At 45.6% G+C, this 20,231-nt stretch overlaps 1 protein-coding gene across 1 annotated transcript; it reads left to right on the forward strand.

Moving 5' to 3' along the window:
- Window positions 1–7,277, forward strand: LOC306930091 (E3 ubiquitin-protein ligase TRIM39-like; the record flags this gene model as incomplete). The annotated part of the gene is made up of 2 exons (XM_079510834.1): window positions 1–64; window positions 5,609–7,277. The coding sequence occupies exon 2, from the start codon at window positions 5,619–5,621 to the stop codon at window positions 7,275–7,277; it is 1,659 nt and encodes a 552-aa protein (XP_079366960.1). The 5' UTR covers window positions 1–64; window positions 5,609–5,618.
- Between the last annotated feature and the right edge of the window lie 12,954 nt (window positions 7,278–20,231).

A 20,231-nucleotide genomic window follows, 5' to 3' on the forward strand; every position in this document is an offset into this window, starting at 1 on the left:
CTCTCTCTCTCTCTCTACAAGACATTCAACAGGACTTTATCAGAAATAAAGACCATTAAAGACGGTGAGTAAAATATAATGACTTATTATTCACTAAAAGACAATAATATGAGGTATAATTAAACTGTATCGGACGTGCTCTTCCTCTGTTTTTATATTCCTTGAACTTCCTCAGTCCGTAAAACTGGTAAAACATGTCGTAATGTTTCCATGTCCTCTATGGGACCATCTGTTGTCATGGAATGATCAGATTGTGTAAGAAAACAAAGCAAAGAATCTACTTCCTTCGCCGTCTAAGATCCTTCGGTGCTAGTAGACGGATTCTTCTTTTGTTTTTCACTTCTGTTATTATGAGTGTTCTTCAGTACTGTAGTACCACCTGGTATGGATGTACTTTACTGTACTGTTATTAATCAGTACTGTAGTACCACCTGGTATGGATGTACTGTACTGTATACTACTGTTATTATGAGTGTTCTTCAGTACTGTAGTACCACCTGGTATGGATGTACTGTATACTACTGTTATTATGAGTGTTCTTCAGTACTGTAGTACCACCTGGTATGGATGTACTGTATACTACTGTTATTATGAGTGTTCTCCAGTACTGTAGTACCACCTGGTATGGATGTACTGTACTGTATACTACTGTTATTATGAGTGTTCTCCAGTACTGTAGTACCACCTGGTATGGATGTACTGTACTGTATACTACTGTTATTATGAGAGTTCTTCAGTACTCTCATTTGAGAACTTCTAGTACCAGTTGTTAGTGCGTGCACACTGGATCGTTAAACTGCAGTTTACAGCAGTATAGTTACAGATTAGTGAACTCATTACTAATGATGTCATTGCATGTGACGCATGTGTGCACGTGACACAGGTGTGCACACGACACAGGTGTGCACAGGACACAAGTGTGTACGGGACACAGGTGCGCACGGGACACAGGTGTGCACGGGACACAAGTGTGCACGGGACACAGGTGTACACGTGACACAGGTGTGCACGGGACACAAGTGTGCACGGGACACAGGTGTGCACGGGACACAGGTGTGCACGGGACACAGGTGTTCACGTGACACAGGTATTCACGTGACACAGGTGTTCACGTGACACAGGTGTGCACGTGACACAGGTGTTCACGTGACACAGGTGTGCACGTGACGCAGGTGTGCATGTTATTATGAGTGTTCTCCAGTACTGTAGTACCACCTGGTATGGATGTACTGTATTGTATACTACTGTTATTATGAGAGTTCTTCAGTACTGTAGTACCACCTGGTATGGATGTACTGTATACTACTGTTATTATGAGTGTTCTCCAGTACTGTAGTACCACCTGGTATGGATGTACTGTACTGTATACTACTGTTATTATGAGTGTTCTCCAGTACTGTAGTACCACCTGGTATGGATGTACTGTACTGTATACTACTGTTATTATGAGAGTTCTTCAGTACTCTCATTTGAGAACTTCTAGTACCAGTTGTTAGTGCGTGCACACTGGATCGTTAAACTGCAGTTTACAGCAGTATAGTTACAGATTAGTGAACTCATTACTAATGATGTCATTGCATGTGACGCAGGTGTGCACGTGACACAGGTGTGCACGTGACACAGGTGTGCACGGGACACAAGTGTGTACGGGACACAGGTGCGCACGGGACACAGGTGTGCACGTGACACAGGTGTGCACGGGACACAGGTGTACACGTGACACAGGTGTGCACGTGACACAGGTGTGCACGGGACACAGGTGTGCACGGGACACAGGTGTTCACGTGACACAGGTGTGCACGTGACACAGGTGTTCACGTGACACAGGTGTGCACATGACGCAGGTGTGCACGTGACACAGGTGTGCACGTGACGCAGGTGTGCATGTTATTATGAGTGTTCTCCAGTACTGTAGTACCACCTGGTATGGATGTACTGTATTGTATACTACTGTTATTATGAGTGTTCTTCAGTACTGTAGTACCACCTGGTATGGATGTACTGTATACTACTGTTATTATGAGTGTTCTCCAGTACTGTAGTACCACCTGGTATGGATGTACTGTACTGTATACTACTGTTATTATGAGAGTTCTTCAGTACTCTCATTTGAGAACTTCTAGTACCAGTTGTTAGTGCGTGCACACTGGATCGTTAAACTGCAGTTTACAGCAGTATAGTTACAGATTAGTGAACTCATTACTAATGATGTCATTGCATGTGACGCAGGTGTGCACGTGACACAGGTGTGCATGTGACACAGGTGTGCACGGGACACAAGTGTGCACGGGACACAGGTGTGCACGGGACACAGGTGTGCACGGGACACAGGTGCGCACGGGACACAGGTGTGCACGTGACACAGGTGTGCACGGGACACAGGTGTGCACGGGACACAGGTGCGCACGGGACACAGGTGTGCACGTGACACAGGTGTGCACGGGACACAGGTGTACACGTGACACAGGTGTGCACGTGACACAGGTGTGCACGTGACACAGGTGTGCACGGGACACAGGTGTGCACGGGACACAGGTGTGCACGGGACACAGGTGTTCACGTGACACAGGTATTCACGTGACACAGGTGTTCACGTGACACAGGTGTGCACATGACACAGGTATTCACGTGACACAGGTGTGCACGGGACACAGGTGTGCACGGGACACATGTGTTCACGTGACACAGGTATTCACGTGACACAGGTGTTCACGTGACACAGGTGTGCACGTGACACAGGTGTTCACGTGACACAGGTGTGCACGTGACGCAGGTGTGCATGTTATTATGAGTGTTCTCAAGTACTGTAGTACCACCTGGTATGGATGTACTGTATTGTATACTACTGTTATTATGAGAGTTCTTCAGTACTGTAGTACCACCTGGTATGGATGTACTGTATACTACTGTTATTATGAGTGTTCTCCAGTACTGTAGTACCACCTGGTATGGATGTACTGTATACTACTGTTATTATGAGTGTTCTTCAGTACTGTAGTACCACCTGGTATGGATGTACTGTATACTACTGTTATTATGAGTGTTCTCCAGTACTGTAGTACCACCTGGTATGGATGTACTGTACTGTATACTACTGTTATTATGAGAGTTCTTCAGTACTCTCATTTGAGAACTTCTAGTACCAGTTGTTAGTGCGTGCACACTGGATCGTTAAACTGCAGTTTACAGCAGTATAGTTACAGATTAGTGAACTCATTACTAATGATGTCATTGCATGTGACGCAGGTGTGCACGTGACACAGGTGTGCACGTGACACAGGTGTGCACGGGACACAAGTGTGTACGGGACACAGGTGCGCACGGGACACAGGTGTGCACGTGACACAGGTGTGCACGGGACACAGGTGTACACGTGACACAGGTGTGCACGTGACACAGGTGTGCACGGGACACAGGTGTGCACGTGACACAGGTGTGCACGGGACACAGGTGTGCACGGGACACAGGTTTTCACGTGACACGTGCACGGGACACAGGTGTTCACGTGACACAGGTATTCACGTGACACAGGTGTTCACGTGACACAGGTGTGCACATGACACAGGTGTTCACGTGACACAGGTGTGCACGGGACACAGGTGTTCACGTGACACAGGTGTGCACGTGACACAGGTGTGCACGTGACGCAGGTGTGCATGTTATTATGAGTGTTCTCCAGTACTGTAGTACCACCTGGTATGGATGTACTGTATTGTATACTACTGTTATTATGAGAGTTCTTCAGTACTGTAGTACCACCTGGTATGGATGTACTGTATACTACTGTTATTATGAGTGTTCTCCAGTACTGTAGTACCACCTGGTATGGATGTACTGTACTGTATACTACTGTTATTATGAGAGTTCTTCAGTACTCTCATTTGAGAACTTCTAGTACCAGTTGTTAGTGCGTGCACACTGGATCGTTAAACTGCAGTTTACAGCAGTATAGTTACAGATTAGTGAACTCATTACTAATGATGTCATTGCATGTGACGCAGGTGTGCACGTGACACAGGTGTGCATGTGACACAGGTGTGCACGGGACACAGGTGTGCACGTGACACAGGTGTGCACGGGACACAGGTGTACACGTGACACAGGTGTGCACGGGACACAAGTGTGCACGGGACACAGGTGTGCACGTGACACAGGTGTGCACGGGACACAGGTGTGCACGTGACACAGGTGTGCACGGGACACAGGTGTGCACGGGACACAGGTGTTCACGGGACACAGGTATTCACGTGACACAGGTGTTCATGTGACACAGGTGTGCACGTGACACAGGTGTGCACGGGACACAGGTGTGCACGGGACACAGGTGTGCACGGGACACAGGTGTTCACGGGACACAGGTATTCACGTGACACAGGTGTTCACGTGACACAGGTGTGCACGTGACGCAGGTGTGCACGTGATACAGGTGTGCACGTGCCAGTACAGTACAGTACAGTACAGTACAGTACAGTACAGTACAGTACAGTACAGTACAGTACAGTACAGTACAGTACAGTACAGTAGAGGGACCGGCACACGGTAACTCTGTCATTTCTCAACCGTTTCGGACGCGGGGCGGCTCGCCGGAACCGGGCCTGCACCCTGGGCGCGTTCCTGTGGGTCTGGAACTCCCCCCACCCCCGGGAATCCCCACACGGAGTTGCACCACTCACTTCACACGGGTGTGATTTTTTTATTTAATTTAACAGTATTAGTGTAGATTCTTGTCCTAACACAAACATTAAATGCCATTGACAATGAATGGAGAATGTACATCATATGTAGACGAGCAAATTGGCTACAGTATGTTATATATATGCTACAGTATGTTATATCCTACAGTATGTTATATATATGCTACAGTATGTTATATATATGCTACAGTATGTTATATCCTACAGTATGTTATATCCTACAGTATGTTATATATATGCTACAGTATGTTATATATATGCTACAGTATGTTATATATATGCTACAGTATGTTATATATATGCTACAGTATGTTATATCCTACAGTATGTTATATATATCCTACAGTATGTTATATATATGCTACAGTATGTTATATCCTACAGTATGTTATATATATGCTACAGTATGTTATATATATGCTACAGTATGTTATATATATGCTACAGTATGTTATATCCTACAGTATGTTATATATATGCTACAGTATGTTATTTATATGCTACAGTATGTTATATATATGCTATAGTATGTTATATATATGCTACAGTATGTTATATATATGCTACAGTATGGTGTATATATATGCTACAGTATGTTATATATATACAGTATGTTCGTCCTACACAAATATTAAATTCCTATTGACAATGAATGGATGATGTACGATGATAAGAGCGCCCCTCACTTCACAGGGGTGTGATTGTTTACTCAATACTTTGTCTTTCAGTATTTGTGGAATAATAATAATAATAATAATCACATTGACGGAGCATAGGAGCATACTGTAGGAGCATACTGTAGGAGCATACTGTAGGAGCATACTGTAGGAGCATACTGTAGGCATTTGTCTGACTTGTCATGTGCATAAAAACATCCCGAGAACTACTGCTCATACTTTCACTTTTCTCCTCAGTGTGTATAAAATGGCGTCCGCCAGCAGTCTCCTGTCTGAAGAGCAGTTCCTGTGTTCTATCTGTCTGGATGTGTTCACTGATCCGGTCAGCACTCCATGTGGACACAACTACTGCAAAGCCTGCATCACACAACACTGGGACACTAATGATGTGTGTAAGTGTCCACTTTGTAACAAAACCTTCAACAGAAGACCAGAAGTCTTTGTCAATACTTTCATCTCTGAGATGGCCGACCAGTTTAGGAAGTCAGTGCATCTGAGAAGAAGTCGCAGCGCCAACCGAGAGGTTGCTAAACCAGATGAAGTCTCCTGTGACGTCTGTACCGACACCAAACTCAAAGCCCTGAAGTCCTGCCTGGTGTGTCTGATCTCCTACTGTGAGACTCACCTGGAGCCTCACCAGACACGCGCAGGGTTAAAACGACACAAACTCATCGACCCCGTGAAGAACCTGGAAGACTTTCTGTGTCAGAAACATGACAGACCCCTGGTGATGTTCTGTAAGACTGACCGTGTGTGTGTTTGTCAGTCCTGCACCGAGACAGACCACAAGTCCCATCGCATCGTATCTCTGGAAGAAGAATGTGAAGAAAGGAAGGCTGAGCAGGGAAAGACAGAGGCTGAAGTTCAGCAGATGATCCAGGAGAGACAAGAGAAGATTCAGGAGGTTAAACGCTCAGTAGAGATCAGCAGGAAAGATGCAGATACAGTCATAGCAGACAGTGTGCAGGTCTTCACTGCTCTGATCAGCTGTATTCAGAGAAGCCAGGCTGAGCTCATTGGTGTGATTGAAGAGAAGCAGAAAACAACAGAGGAACAGGCTGAAGGCTTCATTAAAGATCTGCAACAGGAAGTCACTCAGTTAGAGAAGAGAAGCTCTGAGCTGAAACAGCTCTCACACACTGAAGACCACCTCCACCTCCTCCAGAACTTCACATCCATCAACACAGGGTGGAGACCCACCAAAGACTGGACAAAGGTCAATGTCCATCATTCTTTACATGTGGGGACATTGAGGACAGCTGTGTCTCAGCTGGAGAAGACACTCAGTCAAGAGATGAAGAAGCTGAGTGATGTTGAGCTGAGGAGGATCCAGAAATATGAGGTGGATGTAACTCTGGAACCTGATACAGCAAATCCCACCCTCATCCTGTCTGAGGATGGAAAACAAGTGAGTGATGGAGGCATGTGGCATCTTTTGAGAAATGTGTGGAATAGCCCTGACAACCCAGAGAGAATCCTTAGATATCCTGTTGTCTTAGGAAAACAAGGATTCTCCTCAGGAAGGTTTTACTACGAGGTTCAGGTTGGAGGGAAGACTAGGTGGAGTGTAGGAGTGGCCAGAGAGTCCATCGACAGGAAGGGACTCATCACACTGAGTCCCAACAATGGTTACTGGACTATAGGGTTGTGGAATCCAAATGAGTACGTGGCTTATGCTGGCACTGCTGTCCCCCTCCTTGTAAGAGAGGAGCCCCAGAAAGTGGGAGTGTTTGTGGATTATGAGGAGGGTCTGGTCTCCTTTTATGATGTGGAGACCAGAGTTCACCTCTACTCTTTCACTGGCTGCTCCTTCACTGAGAAACTCTTTCCATTCTTCAGTCCATGTCTTAATGACGGTGGAAGAAACTTTGCTCCTCTGATCATCTCTCCTGTCAATCACTGCTAAGGTGGTGTACAAGGACGTATTTTGAGTTACCTGGGCAAGTAATTAGCCGATCTGCCCTTTTTGCCACACAGATCCGGCGTTTTGGGGTACTTAAACGGCTAATTTTGAAACCACCTTCCAGAGTGGGAAAGTTTGGAGACGCTACTTTCTCGTCTCCGTGTGTATAGCAAATGCCGCCTCATTTGCTGAAACGGTGATGTCATAGTCCCCTCGCCCCCTCTAAACTAACCAGTGTTAATGGTTTATTTCACCATAACCACTTACATATAAGTATCACAGCTATTTTATATTTGTACATAATGTCTATAAATCTCTTCTCCAAAAATAGCCGATCTGCAGCCCGCATGCATGAGCTTGTAGAGGAGCTATTTTTGGAGAACAGATATAAATTATGGTGATTACCAATCTGGAAAGACAAGAAAAAAACGGATGATCTTCTACATTATTGTTACTATTAAATGGTATAGTGTAGAATAGATTAGTATATATAGGCTATACAAGTTAGTCAGCACAGCCACCGTCTGTCCGTTGCTGCGCAGCAGGTGGAATCAATCTAAACGAGCAATTATCTGACATTCAGATGTGTTGCGCACCAGCGAATATATATTCAATCTCCAAAGTCAAACTCATAAGTTCACAATGTATCATGCCGCCCCTCGTTGTGAGAGAAGGGGTGGGAGAGAGAGCGGGGGGTGGGAGTCAGAGAGGGGGGGGGGGGGGGTGGGGGAGAGAGAGAGAGAGACGAGTGCATTATATTTATATATCAATTCTCTCTCTCTCTCTCTTGCCACACGCCTGTCATAATGCTTATCGCAGTGGTCAGCTGCGCAGCAGCTACACTCAGGCTGACACAGCTACTCGTTCGCGGTACATGCATCCATTTCCAATAATGCCCGCCTTAATGTGTGAATCACTTACTTTGTACTTGCTGCTCGTTTTCAGAAGAATTAATCCAAGGTTTGGCAACACCTGTGTGAAATACCAATAGTATAATTTATAAAAGGCTTTCATATAGCCTACTCTTAGAATAAGCTTTTTTACATGCCATCTACAGGCCGGCCATGTGTACTACAGCTTTACCTTGAATCCGGAGCAGTTTACCGGTCTCGTCTATACAGCATAATAATTAACATAACCGCAATGTGGACGAAGGAAAGTTTTATATCGTTCACAAACTTGCGCGGCTAACAGCCCGAGCCGTTCTGGGGGGAGGGGTGGGGGAGAAGTATAGTATTGGAAAGAAACAAAACAAATAAAGGGGGATATTTACTGAGACCCGTCGGTCCGTGACCCACAGTCCCGCCCCTCTAAATGTCTGTGTGTGCACGCCACTGTCCGTGGCCGGCCGCTCCGATGCGTGGTATTAAACTGTATACGCTCTCGCGCTCTCTCTCTCTCTCTCTGGTCTCCCACAAACACGCTGTTAAGTTACCGCGTCTAAGACTACATTTCCTGTCAATAATAAGCAGTGTAAAATGTAGTTCATTGGGAGGTAAAGGGTGACGCTTTATTGTGAAGGCCCCTTCACGGCGCAGGCAGGAAATAGAGTGGGACGTTACCGTACACCTCCTTGCGCTGCGTGCACAACGCAGGGACGTTACCGTACACCTCCTCACACTGCGTGCACAACGCAGGGACGTTACCGTACACCTCCTCACACTGCGTGCACAACGTAAGGACGTTACCGTACACCTCCTCACACTGCGTGCACAACGTAAGGGACGTTACCGTACACCTCCTCACACTGCGTGCACAACGTAAGGACGTTACCGTACACCTCCTCACACTGCGTGCACAACGTAAGGGACGTTACCGTACACCTCCGTGCTTGCTCAGCGCAGCCCGCTCCTTACATTTTAAAAATACTGAACATAACTTCCACTGTACACACATGAACATGTACTGTATGTTTTTATGTCTTAACCCCAGAGATATGTGTTTTCCTTGTTTTTCTGTTTTATACCACATTACAGAGGGGAGGCCGGGGGGAGGCCTTTGCACGTTTAATTGTAGATGGAATGTTATATTTCCTTCCTTGCTAAAAAAAGAAGAAGAAAGAGGTGAATTTGGTGTAAACATGTTAAATGAATGATTTTATTTTTTTTATTTTTTGCTTGTTTCACCCCCCCTCCCCCCTCCCTGTTACCTTGTGTCATGTTACTATATTAAAGGGCCTTTGTTTTATAACTTATCGTCTATTTATGGTTTATAACTTTTATTGTCTAAGTAAGTATGTTTTATAACGTTATAATCGTCTCTGTGAATTCAAGGAGATGTCGAACCTTTTGTCTTTCATGTGGGAGGCCAGAGTGAATCCTGCGTGTTACAATAGCACCCAAAGTCCTTTCAGTCTTGTTTCCAGTACTTACTACATTCATAGGACTAGCTATTATTTTCTCATTTAAATCTAGGAAAGGCTTAGTTTTATCTGTAGCACATTTCAACAACAAGGCAATTCAACGTGCTTTTACACAGAACGTCAAGCAAGAGGAAACAATTATAATATACAGTGACATTAGGGATGCATAAAAAAACACTGAAGCAGCTTTCTGCTTCTACAGGCCGACGCGTGGAACAAACTCCCACTGTACCTTCCACAGGCAGCCGCTGTAGTTTAACAACACTGTACCTTCCACAGGCAGCCTCTGTAGTTTAACAACACTGTACCTTCCACAGGCAGCCGCTGTAGTTTAACAACCTCCCACTGTACCTTCCACAGGCAGCCTCTGTAGTTTAACAACACTGTACCTTCGACAGGCAGCCTCTGTAGTTTAACAACCTCCCACTGTACCTTCCACAGGCAGCCTCTGTAGTTTAACAACCTCCCACTGTACCTTCCACAGGCAGCCTCTGTAGTTTAACAAACTCCCACTGTAGTTTACCAAACTCCCACTATACCAGGGGTTCTCAACCTTTTTGGCTGGGGGCCCCCGGAAATGCCTTGGCCATGTCTCAGGACCCCCTCCCCACCACCAATACAAACTGACTGCAAAAATAACCTTAATAATCGAGTACATGTACTTTGTAAACTCTTAATTCTCATTTGCCAGCCATTCAGTTGCAAACCCCCCAAAATAATTTGGCAAGACCTAGTTCTACACTCTTGCTTTTAGTTGAGCTTTTAAAATCCATGTTGTTCATGTCTCACTGTATTGCATTACTGCTATTATTGTCTCCACCAGGCCGAAGGCATGGGGAGAGAGTATGTTTTGCACTCCGTCCGTCCGTCCGTCCGTCCGTCCGTCCGTGTGTGTGTGTGTGTGTGTGTGTCCGTCCTTCCGTCTGTGAACAGCTAATCTCCGGCACCGTTAACCCGGTCGATGCCAAATTTTGCACTCACACTCCCTGGATGCCAACGATGAACCTCTGCCCCAAAATTTCCAGAACGGCCTGTTATAGCGCCACCAAACAAGTTTTTGGACAGTACACCTACAGATTTTGTCCGAACATCACGCAAATTGGTACACCGTCTCTCTAGAGCCATTCAACATTCTTTCAGATTTCTCAGATTCCATCCTGATTGGCTAAGATTGGCTTCCAAAGTTCGCAGGAGTGCTCGATTTCAAACAAAATGCTGCAAATCATGAACACATTGTGTGATTTCCGTGAAATTGTGCACGCACATTCCCACTAGGCCGAGGAAGAAATGCCAAATGAACATTTTCAACTAAGCCTCATGGTGGCGCTATAACTGGCCGAAAAGTGTTTTTACCTCTAACTTCACGTATCTGTGGATAACTTTGTATGCCAACTCCCTAGAGGCCAAGGAAAAACCTTTGCCTTGAAATTTTCACATATGCTCTTTATAGCGCCACCAGGAGGCCGACATATGTAAAACACATTTTCTAATATTACTCCTTCAGATTTTATCCAAATTTCACGCAAATCGGTACACATGCTCTTCATAGTCATGTGATCAAGACGGGTTTGTTTGATTTCTCATAATCCACCCTCATTGGCTATGATTGGCTTCTAAACTTTTCAGGAGTAGCCGTTTTGTACAAATCGCCACAACTACTCAACGCAGCGTCCGATTGTGGTGAAACTGTGCATGCATATTCCCACTAGGCTTTGGAAGAAATGCCACTTGACAGTTTTCAAATCAGCCTCATGGTTGGCGCTACAACAGGCCAAGCCGCGTCTCTCTCACACACACACACACACATCTCCTAAACATTTTGCCAAACATCACACACACACACACACACACACTCCTATCCTCCTGGTGGACACCTGTGCCCAGAAGGGCACTTTTTCTAGTTTTAATATTGTTTTATGCCTTTGCTTTCCTTTTTTCCTCTATTGCTCTGTAAAGCACTTTGAGGTGCATTTCATCGTCATGAAAGGTGCTACAAATATAGTTTTATTAGTATTAAATAAGTGAAAAGTAACTGTTACAGTTTGAGTGCAGAAGAGAGAGAGAGAGAACAAAGTAAGTCAATGAAAGGCAGCAGCAAACCGAAATATCTTTAGTTGTGTTTTATTAAACTAAATAAGTCGGACAGACCTACAGTTTTCTGGGAGTTTGTGGAGCATAACAACCAAATGCTGCTTCCACATGTTTAGTAGTGGTTCGCCCATTTAGACCTGAGGACGATTCTACAAAAAATTGCTTCTAATTCCTAACCTATGTTACTACTGTATGTCAGCGGTGCTCAACCTTATTCATGTCAACTAACCCTAACCCCAGAATTATCTGTATTTGGCTGCCGACCCCAAGGGGGCAGGCAGACTTTCCAACGTTGAAGCTCTGGGTCCTAGTGGTAGGAGGAGGGACTACAGGCGGACCCGTGGATTCATGACCGGGAAACCCCGTGCAGCTGGGCTTTAACGTTGAGCGCTCAGTTGCCCTACGTCACTCAGGACCTCAAAGTTGAGGTCCTGGGAGGGACTTCCGGCAGTCTTCCGGGTGCTTCAAAACGCCACTGAGCAACTTCCACTGACATGAATAGCTGGGGGGGCGGAGCTTCGCGCCAGTTCAGTCTCTATTATATATATACTCTATGGCCGACCCCCATCTGAAAACATGATGTTCCAGGGACCATAGGTGGATCTAGAAATGATGGGCCCCTGGGCCACCGTTATGCAAAAGGGCCCCACCCACTGGAGATTTTTTTTTCTTCCCGACGTGGCGCATACTGTCTGCACACCTGTACGCATAACAAGTATGACATATAGGCCTGCGATATTCAGGATTTACAGCAAGGGATTGCTTAAAAATAATAAACAGCCAAAAACTAAGCCAAATAAATCCAAACTGAGGGTTTAAACACGCAGTAATGTACCGTATCATGATGGTACATTGTAATGATGGTAATGATGGTTACCGTGTACTGGTAGCAGCAAGGGGGAGGGGGGCCGTCAATCTCGCCTCAGGGCCCGTGGAACACTCTAACCGCCCCTGTGTGCACGCCACTGCCCTGCCCCTCTAAATGTCTGTGTGTGCACGCCACTGGGGGAGTTATTATTTGTGACTTGGCCTGTGGGCGGGGTTCCCACGCACAGCACCTATCCATTTAGGAAGGGGGGGGGGGGGGGGGAGAGCTGAGTGTGGAAAATGAATTTAAATCTGTCGTCTTGTGGTTTCTCTGTAATCTACCGTTCTGCACCGTTCAGCAACACAGACGTGAAAATGATGCCGTGGCAAAACTATTATAAATGGGGGTAGATGAGATGGCTGTGTTGACAGCGCACGCACTGACACACCGCAGAGCCTAATAAACCCCCAGAATGCATAGAAAACTATGTTGTTCCAGGGACCATAGGTGGATCTAGAAATGATGGGCCCCTGGGCCACCGTTATGCAAAAGGGCCCACCCACTGGAGATTTTTTTTTGGCGCATACTGTCTGCACACCTGTACGCATAACAATTATGACATATAGGCCTGCGGTATTCAGGATTTACAGCAAGGGATTGCTTAAAAATAATAAACAGCCAAAAACTAAGCCAAATAAATCCAAACTGAGGGTTTAAACACGCAGTAATGTACCGTATCATGATGGTTTAGGACTTGTGGGGTTATTTTATTGACACAATTGAATAAGCCCATTGTTAATAACAGTGACAAGGACCGTGTACTGTTATTCACTGTTACCCCTTTTTTGGGCCCCCTGAGCTTGAGCCTCTTCGTGGTCACACGGACGCTCAAGCTCAGGGGCCCCTGGGCCCAACAGGCCCGTTGGATAATCCTCCCCTGCCAGGGACCCCCCAGAAGCCAAGCTTTGAGTTAAAAACGTTTGCTCTGAAAGAATATATATTCAAAGATTTGCGCCACATTTGAACGATTTAAAAAAAAAGCAGATCTACAAGCTTGCCGCGATATGAGCTTGTAGATCTGCTATTTTTCAATAGCTAAAGTATAACATAATGCTAGAAACGCCAAAAAGGGGTTCCCGCCCAGAATGGGACAGTGAAGTTTTAAAAGACTACCATGGTGAATAAGTCCATATATGGCATGGGCCTTGTCACTGTTGACACACGCAAGGCAAGCACACAGAGTGATTACTCAACATGGATTATGAGGTTATAGGGAGTGGCGTGCACAGATAGACACCTGCCCTTGCCCTCTGGACAGCAATTTGCCCTTTAGAAAAAAATTATGATTTTTTTTGTACAGGGTAGGCTACAGTATGTGGACCATGGTGACATTGATCAATCAATCTATCAATTCTTGATAAAAAAAAGCTTCTAATATATTATTTATGCCCCAAAATCTATAAATCTCACAGTATTAAGGTAACCGGCCGGTTCCACGCGCTGCACAAGGTGCCCTTTGTTCACGTGAGCACCTGCCCCTCTAAATGTCTGTGTGCACGCCACTGTCCCGCCCCTCTAAATGTCTGTGTGTGCACGCCACTGTCCCGCCCCTCTAAATGTCTGTGTGCACGCCACTGTCCTGCCCCTCTAAATGTCTGTGTGTGCACGCCACTGTCCTGCCCCTCTAAATGTCTGTGTGTGCACGCCAATGGGGGAGTTACTATTTGTGACTTGGCCTGTGGGCGGGGTTCCCACGTACAGCACCTATCCATTTAGGAAGAGGGGGGGGGGGGGGGGGGGGGGGGGAGAGCTGAGTGTGGAAAATGATCTTAATTCTGTCGTCTTGTGGTTTCTCTGTAATCTACCGTTCTGCACCGTTCAGCAACACAGACGTGAAAATGATGCCGTGGCAAAACTATTATAAATGGGGGTAGATGAGATGGCTGTGTTGACAGCGCACGCACTGACACACCGCAGAGCCTAATAAACCCCCAGAATGCATTGAAAACTGCTATCATAGCACGCACGCACCGCAGAGCGTAATAATAAACCTCCAGAATGCATAGAAAACTGCTATATCAGATTATCTATCTATCTCTAATCCTTCTTTGACCAACAGTAACCCAACCCAGGTTCCATCATTCAGCAGTCTGTTAACACGATGGACGCCAGATCGCCTCGCAACCCGTCAGATGACGGGTTAAGATTTAACCCCGGAGGTCGCCAAACCCGTCAGATGGCGTGTAGTACGGGTTATATTAGTACCATGCAGCCGAAGCTCAACACTATTTAGGCGCCATTGATCGCCTAAAGGATAGTTTAAGGACATTTTAGAAGAGTTTTGAAAATTAAACAAAACAAAACCACAAAAATAACAATTTAACTCTTGTGTGTAAAATTTAACCAAATCTGGTGGTTAAATTTTACTCTCAAGAAGTTTCATTTCAGCGAGTGAGAAAAGGGAAGCATGTGATTGTTTGTGTTCAATAAGGTTAATAAAGTTTCATTCAGTTCATTATTGTTTGTGTTCAATAAGGTTAATAAAGTTACATTCAGTTCATTATTGTTTGTGTTCAATAAGGTTAATAAAGTTACATTCAGTTCATTATTGTTTGTGTTCAATAAGGTTAATAAAGTTACATTCAGTTCATTATTGTTTGTGTTCAATAAGGTTAATAAAGTTACAGTTCATTATTGTTTGTGTTCAATAAGGTTAATAAAGTTACATTCAGTGCTGTTTAGTCATTGTTAGCTTGGCTTTGCAACACGTTGACACGTTGCCAATAGTGCAGAGTGGAGGCAGTGAAGGGTTAATGTTCACAGGATGCAGTGCAGAGTGGAGGCAGTGAAGGGTTAATGTCCACAGGATGCAGTGCAGAGTGGAGGCAGTGAAGGGTTAATGTCCACAGGATGCCGTGCAGAGTGGAGGCAGTGAAGGGTTAATGTCCACAGGATGCAGAGTGGAGGCAGTGAAGGGTTAATGTCCACAGGATGCAGAGTGGAGGCAGTGAAGGGTTAATGACAACAGGATGCAGTGCAGAGTGGAGGCAGTGAAGGGTTAATGTCCACAGGATGCAGTGCAGAGTGGAGGCAGTGAAGGGTTAATGTCCACAGGATGCAGTGCAGAGTGGAGGCAGTGAAGGGTTAATGTCCACAGTATGCAGTGCAGAGTGGAGGCAGTGAAGGGTTAATGTCCACAGGATGCAGTGCAGAGTGGAGGCAGTGAAGGGTTAATGTCCACAGGATGCAGTGCAGAGTGGAGGCAGTGAAGGGTTAATGTCCACAGGATGCAGAGTGGAGGCAGTGAAGGGTTAATGTCCACAGGATGCAGAGTGGAGGCAGTGAAGGGTTAATGTCAACAGGATGCAGAGTGGAGGCAGTGAAGGGTTAATAACCACAGGATGCAGTGCAGAGTGGAGGCAGTGAAGGGTTAATGTCCACAGGATGCAGTGCAGAGTGGAGGCAGTGAAGGGTTAATGTCCACAGGATGCAGAGTGGAGGCAGTGAAGGGTTAATGTCCACAGGATGCAGTGCAGAGTGGAGGCAGTGAAGGGTTAATGTCCACAGGATGCAGTGCAGAGTGAGGGCAGTGAAGGGTTAATGTCCACAGGATGCAGAGTGGAGGCAGTGAAGGGTTAATGTCCACAGGATGCAGTGCAGAGTGGAGGCAGTGAAGGGTTAATGTCCACAGGATGCAGTGCAGAGTGGAGGCAGTGAAGGATTAATGTCCACAGGATGCAGAGTGGAGGCAGTGAAGGGTTAATGTCCACAGGATGCAGAGTGGAGGCAGTGAAGGGTTAATGTCCACAGGATGCAGTGCAGAGTGGAGGCAGTGAAGGGTTAATGTCCACAGGATGCAGTGCAGAGTGGAGGCAGTGAAGGATTAATGTCCACAGGATGCAGTGCAGAGTGGAGGCAGTGAAGGGTTAATGTCCACAGGATGCAGTGCAGAGTGGAGGCAGTGAAGGGTTAATGTCCACAGGATGCAGAGTGGAGGCAGTGAAGGGTTAATGTCCACAGGATGCAGAGTGGAGGCAGTGAAGGGTTAATGTCCACAGGATGCAGAGTGGAGGCAGTGAAGGGTTAATGTCCACAGGATGCAGAGTGGAGGCAGTGAAGGGTTAATAACCACAGGATGCAGTGCAGAGTGGAGGCAGTGAAGGGTTAATGTCCACAGGATGCAGTGCAGAGTGGAGGCGGTGAAGGGTTAATGTCCACAGGATGCCGTGCAGAGTGGAGGCAGTGAAGGGTTAATGTCCACAGGATGCAGTGCAGAGTGGAGGCAGTGAAGGGTTAATGTCCACAGGATGCAGTGCAGAGTGGACGCAGTGAAGGGTTAATGTCCACAGGATGCAGTGCAGAGTGGAGGCAGTGAAGGGTTATTGTCCACAGGATGCAGTGCAGAGTGGAGGCAGTGAAGGGTTAATGTCCACAGGATGCAGTGCAGAGTGGAGGCAGTGAAGGGTTAATGTCCACAGGATGCAGAGTGGAGGCAGTGAAGGGTTAATGTCCACAGGATGCAGTGCAGAGTGGAGGCAGTGAAGGGTTAATGTCCACAGGATGCAGAGTGGAGGCAGTGAAGGGTTAATGTCCACAGGATGCAGACTGGAGGCAGTGAAGGGTTAAATGTTATTGTGCAAGGAGGACTTCCTCAACAAGTCTGAACAAAAGTAAACAGAATGAATGAATGAATGAATGAATGAATGAATGCATTTTATTTGTATAGCACCTTTCCAAACATATAGTTACAAAGTGCTTTACAGACAGGTTATAAAACAGGAATCATAAAAACATCAAAACAACAAAACATCAAGACATCAGAAACAATAAAATATGAAGAAAATAACAGGTCAATAAAACAATTAAAAACAATATTAGGAAAAACACTTGGCATATAGATGTGTTTTTAAAAGCGTTTTAAAAGAAGACACTGATTCTGCTAACCTAAGATCCAGTGGCAGGGAGTACCAGAGCAAAGGTGCCCGAGCCGCAAAGGCCCGGTCACCCCGAGTGACCAGACGTGTTGCAAGAGGAACTAGGAGGGCCCTATCCGCAGATCTGAGGCAGCGCACAGGGTTATGGGGTTTCAGAAAGTCTGTTATATAAAAGGGAGCTAGACCATGTAGAGCTTTAAAAGTAATCAATAAAATCTTAAAATCAATTCTGTAGCTCACAGGGAGCCAGTGAAGAGTAGCTAAAATAGGAGTGATATGCTCACGTTTTCTTGTGTTGGTGAGAAGGCGAGCCGCAGAGTTCTGCACCATCTGGAGGCGAGATATATATGTTTTGCTCATACCAGAGTATATTGAGCTCTCTCTCTCTCTCTCTCTCTCTCTCTCTCTCTCTCTCTCTCTCTCTACAAGACATTCAACAGGACTTTATCAGAAATAAAGACCATTAAAGACGGTGAGTAAAATATAATGACTTATTATTCACTAAAAGACAATAATATGAGGTATAATTAAACTGTATCGGACGTGCTCTTCCTCTGTTTTTATATTCCTTGAACTTCCTCAGTCCGTAAAACTGGTAAAACATGTCGTAATGTTTCCATGTCCTCTATGGGACCATCTGTTGTCATGGAACGATCAGATTGGTTCAGTGTGTAAGAAAACAAAGCAAAGAATCTACTTCCTTCGCCGTCTAAGATCCTTCGGTGCTAGTAGACAGATTCTTCTTTTGTTTTTCACTTCTGTTATTATGAATGTTCTTCAGTACTGTAGTACCACCTGGTATGGATGTACTTTACTGTACTGTTATTAATCAGTACTGTAGTACCACCTTGTATGGATGTACTGTACTGTATACTACTGTTATTATGAGTGTTCTTCAGTACTGTAGCACCACCTGGTATGGATGTACTGTATACTACTGTTATTATGAGTGTTCTTCAGTACTGTAGTACCACCTGGTATGGATGTACTGTATACTACTGTTATTATGAGTGTTCTTCAGTACTGTAGTACCACCTGGTATGGATGTACTGTATACTACTGTTATTATGAGTGTTCTCCAGTACTGTAGTACCACCTGGTATGGATGTACTGTACTGTATACTACTGTTATTATGAGAGTTCTTCAGTACTCTCATTTGAGAACTTCTAGTACCAGTTGTTAGTGCGCGCACACTGGATCGTTAAACTGCAGTTTACAGCAGTATAGTTACAGATTAGTGAACTCATTACTAATGATGTCATTGCATGTGACGCAGGTGTGCACGTGACACAGGTGTGCACGTGACACAGGTGTGCACGTGACACAGGTGTGCACGGGACACAAGTGTGTACGGGACACAGGTGCGCACGGGACACAGGTGTGCACGTGACACAGGTGTGCACGGGACACAGGTGTGCACGGGACACAGGTGTGCACGGGAGACAGGTGTGCACGTGACACAGGTGTGCACGGGACACAGGTGTGCACTGGACACAGGTGTGCACGGGACACAGGTGTTCACGTGACACAGGTGTTCACGTGACACAGGTGTTCACGTGACACAGGTGTGCACGTGACACAGGTGTTCACGTGACGCAGGTGTGCACGTGACACAGGTGTACACGTGACACAGGTGTGCACGGGACACAAGTGTGCACGGGACACAGGTGTGCACGTGACACAGGTGTGCACGGGACACAGGTGTGCACGTGAAACAGGTGTGCACGGGACACAGGTGTGCACGGGACACAGGTGTTCACGGGACACAGGTATTCACGTGACACAGGTGTTCACGTGACACAGGTGTGCACGTGACACAGGTGTTCACGTGACACAGGTGTGCACGTGACGCAGGTGTGCACGTGATACAGGTGTGCACGTGCCAGTACAGTACAGTACAGTACAGTACAGTACAGTACAGTACAGTACAGTACAGTACAGTACAGTACAGTACAGTACAGTACAGTACAGTAGAGGGACCGGCACACGGTAACTCTGTCATTTCTCAACCGTTTCGGACGCGGGGCGGCTCGCCGGAACCGGGCCTGCACCCTGGGCGCGTTCCTGTGGGTCTGGTACTCCCCCCCACCCCCGGGAACACCCACACGGAGTTGCACCACTCACTTCACACGGGTGTGATTTTTTAATTTAATTTAACAGTATTAGTGTACATTCTTGTCCTAACAAAAACATTAAATGCCATTGACAATGAATGGAGAATGTACATCATATGTAGACGAGCAAATTGGCTACAGTATGTTATATATATGCTACAGTATGTTATATATATGCTACAGTATGTTATATATATGCTACAGTATGTTATATCCTACAGTATGTTATATATATGCTACAGTATGTTATATATATGCTACAGTATGTTATATATATGCTACAGTATGTTATATATATGCTACAGTATGGTGTATATATATGCTACAGTATGTTATATATATACAGTATGTTCGTCCTACACAAATATTAAATTCCTATTGACAATGAATGGATGATGTACGATGATACGAGCGCCCCTCACTTCACAGGGGTGTGATTGTTTACTCAATACTTTGTCTTTCAGTATTTGTGGAATAATAATAATAATAATAATCACATTGACGGAGCATAGGAGCATACTGTAGGAGCATACTGTAGGAGCATACTGTAGGAGCATACTGTAGGCATTTGTCTGGCTTGTCATGTGCATAAAAACATCCCGAGAACTACTGCTCATACTTTCACTTTTCTCCTCAGTGTGTATAAA

This window comes from Electrona antarctica (genome assembly GCF_951216825.1).
Source record: "Electrona antarctica genome assembly, chromosome: 9".
Taxonomy (NCBI): Eukaryota; Metazoa; Chordata; class Actinopteri; order Myctophiformes; family Myctophidae; genus Electrona; species Electrona antarctica.